The sequence below is a fragment of the Mugil cephalus genome, chromosome 12 (assembly GCF_022458985.1).
Source record: "Mugil cephalus isolate CIBA_MC_2020 chromosome 12, CIBA_Mcephalus_1.1, whole genome shotgun sequence".
Lineage (NCBI taxonomy): Eukaryota > Metazoa > Chordata > Actinopteri > Mugiliformes > Mugilidae > Mugil > Mugil cephalus.
The window spans coordinates 7,318,811-7,325,047 of record NC_061781.1 but is presented as its reverse complement, the minus strand read 5'-3'; the positions used below and the strand labels follow the sequence as shown (position 1 = coordinate 7,325,047).

At 43.5% G+C, this 6,237-nt stretch overlaps 1 protein-coding gene across 1 annotated transcript; it reads right to left on the bottom strand.

The window, feature by feature from the left end:
- On the bottom strand, positions 1 to 3,048 carry tmem177 (transmembrane protein 177). The gene is made up of 3 exons (XM_047601984.1): positions 2,959 to 3,048; positions 1,573 to 1,829; positions 1 to 1,272 (listed from the first exon to the last, which is right to left on the bottom strand). The coding sequence occupies exons 2-3, from the start codon at positions 1,771 to 1,773 to the stop codon at positions 541 to 543; spliced, it is 933 nt and encodes a 310-aa protein (XP_047457940.1). The 5' UTR covers positions 1,774 to 1,829; positions 2,959 to 3,048; the 3' UTR covers positions 1 to 540.
- Positions 3,049 to 6,237: the final 3,189 nt, after the last annotated feature.

Below are 6,237 nucleotides of genomic sequence, written 5' to 3'. Positions count from 1 at the left end.
ACAAACCACACGCACATATACACATCACACACTTTACACCTCCAAGCCACGTTTAAGATGCTCAGTCCGTGTCCACAGAGGTGAAAGAATCATTAATGAGCTATTATTGGACTCTCAGAACCAGAGAAAATCTATGTGTGCTTCTAATTAACTAATTAACCTGTTCTAATTAACGAGCATTTTTTCTGCATCACAGATCAACCACGTCAATTCAGAAACATATATTCCACCACATGTATCAAAATAGTTTATTTTGAAATATTCCAGACTTAACCTTCCACATCTTGTGGGACAAAGTCACCAGTTAGACTGGACTCTTAATCTGACACACACCAGGACTTTACAAGACTGTCTTACTGTTTCAATTGTTCAACACATAGCACATGTGGTTTGACATATTTCTATGATAAATAGGTTACTTCCTTTGGCCAAATTATTGCAACTAAAATAAACTCAGGGACCCAGTCTTCTATTTTTGAACAGTCTATTGCAGATGCTCAGGTAAGGCCATTTATTTTACTCCATGTGCGAGAGTTCTGTTCAGGCTTTCTCCTCTTTGAGCAGAGCGAGGATCCCCTCTCTCCTGGATGTGTACGGCGTGTGTTTGAGCCGAAGGATGTGAGCAGGAAACAAGTTCCCACTGGGAGCGTACATCTCCGCTCCCTTCTGCCCCATCAGCGAGCGCAGTATCTTGTTTCTGGACAGGATCTTTTCGTAAAACTCTACCCCTCCTTTGGCATAATCGCGGGACACTGCGGCCGCATGCCTGTCTGTGCTATAGTCGATCCACTGGTTGACCGCGTCCGAGGTGAGGAAGTAGGACACGGCGCCAATGCCCAGCGCCAGAAGGTTCACAGCCCCACGATACAGCGCCGGCCCCGCGTTCAGCCCGAACACCTGCTTCAGGAGCACGCTGTACACCCAGACCCCACCCAGGCAGAAAGGGGCCACAGCAGCACTCACGACAGGTCCTCCAGACTGCAGGCGGGCCACCTCTCGGGCTATGGCAAACCTCTGCGCCTCGGGGGAAAACACCAGTGTGTCTTTTAGAGAAGAACCCACTTCCCCGCTCCAGTCCACCATTTTGCCGTTGATGAAGATGTTGCGGTTGGTGATCCCGCTCGGGTCGTCAACACTGCTGTTAAAGTTAGCCGGGATGCCAATGTGGGCCCCTGCAGGAAGCCACGGGACCCCGGCGCCAACTGGATGGAACCCGAAGGAGGCGAACACAGAGTAATTCTTGCTTGAGCTGATCCCATAGTCTTTCAACACCTACAAAAGACAACAACGACGATGATTTTTGGAAATTACGCCAACGTTCTGAAGCCAACGAATGAAATAGCTATAATTTTTTTTAAACGGTCTTTTTGTTTTTACTCTTGCATAAGCTGCTGAAAAAAATGCCTTTTTTTTAAATAGTTTAATGGCTGTCGATGAAGTGAATTTCTACGTCTTTTTATCTCATCTGCACCACATGCAAATAATTTTACAGCTTTAATGAAGTTTGTTTGTTAAAGACACACCATCAATGTGATCTTGGGGGGGGGGGGGCACAATCATGCAGTACACTACCTGTTGAAAAACATCCTCCAGGTTTTCAGACAGCTTGACGGGCTCTCCTTTATGCCACGCCTGGTAGAGCTCACGGAAGGACATGTCAGGAAAAACATGGTAGACCATGTTGGCTGCAAAGACCCCACCACAGCTGGCCACGATCAGCGGGGTACGGTACTTCTGAAGAAGTACAGAGTACTGGAGGAGACGGGACGCCATGCTGAGTTTTTGTCCTCGGTGGCGAGCTACGTGCAGAAAGCTTCAGTAGGTAACATCTGTGAAGGAGATGGAGCGTACGTTCGTAAACAACATGACGGGCAGAATGTTGGTGGGGAAAATAAGCAAATCAGCGCATTTAACAACTGGTGGGAGTACGTTCTTGCCGAACTGTCAGACTTATTAAACAACTCTTCCTCCACAGCTTAATGACCATCTGCACCTTCAAGATATTCCCCATCAGTATTGCAGGAATTGATCTGATTTATCGTTTCATTCATATTCTCACTCTATTTTTGTTTTTCTGTCATTGCACTATTGTTATGACACTGCCATTATTACTATTATTATTATTATTATTACCAGATCACGTAGTCCAATTTTCCAGAGCAATTTGTTTTTCTCAAATGCAAATTATCAGCATTAACGATATTCACAATGCCCACTGGGTATTCAGCCTTCACCCCTTCTACCGCGTACGCGCTTGTGTGGCTATAAAGCATGTTGAGTACTAATAGGTGGAAAAGCAGTATTTAATTATAAGGCCATTTACCAACATCAAAATGCTCTGCTGCAGGGTTTCCTCTACTCCGAACATATCGTCTGCATGCTTTGGATAATAATATACACAGAACAAGGCATAACATTATGACCACTTTCCTAATAGTGTGTAGGTCTCCTTGTGCCTCCAAAACAGTTGTGACTCATCAGAGAATGGGTCCCTTGGGTTGAGGGGAGGGTCCTCTGTGGATCATCCCACAGATACTTGATCAGTTTGGGATTACTTCTCCCGTTAGTAGTCATAATGTTATGCCTGATCACTGTATTTAACAGGGGTGTAGAAGACGGTCCTTGCAGCTTGAAGAAGCAGCTCTCTCCTGCCATCACAATCATGCTCTCTGCGGCACAGCCTTCAGTGGGTGAAGGGCTAATTCATGAGGTATCCAAGCAGATGGTGGTATGAAGCTTAACAGGTCTAAAACACTGTCACCGTTTCTGTTACTCGTTTCAAATCACCACACCGAGTTATAATGTCTCATAATATCTGACTCGGCTACAAAGCACATTAAGCTGAGCGAAACCGTACCAACAATTAAACACAAGATATGAAACAGTTCTGCACCACTGGAGGCAAATAGAAACGGGGTTTCTTTACTCTTGAGCCATAGAAAAGAAGAAAACACTTACGCGTTGTCCGCATCATTACAAGGACAGCTGCACGGCATGAAAGTTACATGACAAACGACGATAGCCGTAAAGTACTTTGGCTGCCGTCACGGCCCTTCACGACAATTTTACGACAGTACGGTCGGTTTTATTTATTTATTTAGTTAGTTAGTTATTGGACTGAATTTTTTTCCATTCTTTACCAACAATAATCCTTTACAGAAGGCACGCAATGCAATGATAGAACAATAGATAACTAACGAAGAACGTAACCACAAATTAAAATAAAACATGGGGCTAGCAAGGCTTCTGGAAAATGTTCAAGTCCTTGCAGATTCCAGATTGGCTGCTTTACTTTTTTCAGTCCTTGTAAAAGCCTATATAATATAATGAAGCAATTCATCTTGGGTGTCCTATCTGTCCATCTGCACTTGTGTATGAAGACTTCCAAACAAAATGACGAGGTTGAGTTTTTTGATCAGTGCTAATGTTCGAATAAAATATTACATCTTTTAAGTCCAAGACGATAGATGAGCTGGTCAGCGTCCTAAAATAAAATTCTATGTCCAACCAAAACAAAACGCCAAAACACAAGCACCTTCATAAAATAGGTGACAAACTGTTTCCTCCTGTAATTTGCACAGGACAGCGCGGTATGTGCATTATGGCGCATGGTGGATGTTTATGACACAAGTATTTGGATTAGTGATGTGCATTTTGTCTCTTTTCTGGGAGCCGGCTTTTTAACCACAGCTCACAAAGAAGAGCCTCCTTTATTTAGTACCTATAGGGGCTTCCTTTGTCACCATCTGCGCATTCTGGGCTGTTGTACGTGTGCCATTGTGGTACGCGCGCAGGTGTAAGTGCACCAACAAAAGGAATAACAGCAAAAAGATCAGAATATTTCCTTCTTTCTTTGTGCTGATTTATTCAAGACACAATAATGCGTTTCCATAAACTCGACCGTATGGCTTCCACAGTGTGCTCACCTACACTGGTTAACCCACCTGACCATATAGACAGAAAACCACAAACCTAAACATACCATCATACAGAAATGTGCACAAACACCCACAAGAAACTGAAACTGAGCAATGTGGCTCTTACAATATCATTTATAGCCTAATATTTTACCCCACCACTGCAAATACATATTACATTCAATGTTTTCATGAGAAGCCTAATAATTGTCTCATTTTGTACAGTTATTCTTTTACAAAGGCATTCTTACTTTTAATATTTCAATAAAATTGTAATGAACAAAACCCTGCAATTAAATAAGATAAGATAACATAAAACAGTGTTCAAGAGAAAAACAAATATGGAAAATGAGTATGATTATATATGAAAATAGTCTATTCACACAGGTATAAAAAATATATGTACATGTAGTTAGGAGGAATATGGCACATTAACGGGATATATCTGTATATAAATATATGTATATATCCACACAAGCAAAAACAGAACCAAACTTAGTAAACAAACCGTACTCAGTTACTCAGTCAGCCACAGTGTCCGTCCCTCCTCACATGTGAAGGCCACATGACGTGTCCATCAAAACAAAGTTCTGCCTGTGTCCTCACGCGAGCAGAGATGAACAAGCAAAAGGAAAAAAGAAAACAAAAATAGTGGGGAGCCGGCTCTCGATTCACTGCCAGAAATAGCCTCTTAGAGGCGGCTCTTTTGCGCATCACTAGTCTGGATTGTGGATAACACATGTGAATTTATTTAAGCCTTGTGTGCTCTTGACACGGTTTTCGATGAAACAGAATATAATCAGTGAACGCTGTAATTACAGAAATAACTAAGCTAAGCTACACTAAGATTAGTTCTGCCCGCTGTGCTGAATGTATGAAGCAGTTAACCATTAAAGCCACATGCTGAAAACTGAATGCAATTGTTAGGTAATAAAGATTCACACAAATTGAGTGTGAGAACGAATGGTTGTAGAAGATGAGATGAGATGAGAGGAGATCTTCATACATAAGCATAGCCAAACCAACTAACCAACATAATTACTAACTGAACTACCAAATGTATACAAAATACAAGTGTCCTTCCCTGACTCTCTTACCACACACGACAAAACAAACCTGACTCCTCACTCCTTCTCAGCTGGACTGTGGTGGTAAATTCAGATCTGACATGTACAATACAGTGAGAGTACGGTTCAGCTCTTTAGAGTTCACGGGAAAAGAGGGAAAAAAGAGAAAGCGTCTGGCTTCTCCAGCAACCAGTTGTTTTTAAACCAGTTCTTTAAGTCTCACAGTGTAGGTACCAGATCTGCTCGCCTTACCAGTGGTGCTCGACCTGAGTATCCGGCGCTTTTATTTATTTTTATTTTTTTTTTCCATTTGTCTGCATTTGTCTGCATAGTTGAACACCACAGGGTGTCAACATTATATGAGGTTCTTGCAGCTGAAAGCTTTATTACTTCAATGCGTGAGTGTGACCATCACCAGCCCTCCCTGGGAACTGTCCTGTTCTTTATTGAGTGTAGTGACCTTGTGTGGCAGGGAGGGCAGTCCTACACCTCAGTGAATAGAGGGGGAGAACAAAGGACAGAAAAGATGTAGAAGGATAGACAGTGGAGGAGAGGCATGTGGTGCTAGTAGGAACTAGTGGAGTGTAGGGTTCTGTGCTTCCCAAGTCACCTCACTCAAGTATGACTGGGTACAGTCATCTCTGGAGAGATGAGAGAGTCCAGGGGGGTAAGGGTGTCTCAATGGAAGGAGAGAAGTCTGCCATAGGGCACGTAGTGATAGAGTGAAAACAATAATCCAGCCCTTGATAGCCGGGACTCATCAATTCTTCTTGATGTGATCCAGCACGGGCTGGCAGGTGACAACACACATGCATGTGGGCATTCCCTAAATATGAGTGAGACCATTACCAGGGCCCAGAGTCAGGTCAGAAACTCCACCCCAGTGTGGGGCGCATGGGTGACAGGACCAGAGAACCAGAGAACGGGGCAAGCCACACCCCAGCGCAGATGGTGAGCGACGACCAACACCCCCAGACTGACCAAGCGAGCACAAGCCGGTGCGGGCCAGAGCAGCCCCCCATACCCCCCACACCCCTCAGCCACCGCAGCCCGATCCGGCGCTTTTAGACGATGTCACGACGAAAGGGATGTTGACGCTGTGTCTTAGAATTGGTTGGACAACAGGAAGAACTGGAAGAGAGGTTAGCAGTTAGCGGCTGTTATCGAAGCAGAGCAATTTATTGGTTTTCTTTTGTCCTTTTATTCTTTGGATAAATTGATAAAAGCTGTATTTTTATTTAATTTTTTTTTCA

Excerpts from the sequence above, each read along its gene's own strand:
- tmem177 (XM_047601984.1), bottom strand. The coding sequence starts at position 1,773 with ATGGCGTCCCGTCTCCTCCAGTACTCTGTACTTCTTCAGAAGTACCGT. Across the intron at positions 1,273-1,572 it reads TGGAGGATGTTTTTCAACAG|GTGTTGAAAGACTATGGGAT; the intron begins GTAGTGTACTGC and ends TGTCTTTTGTAG.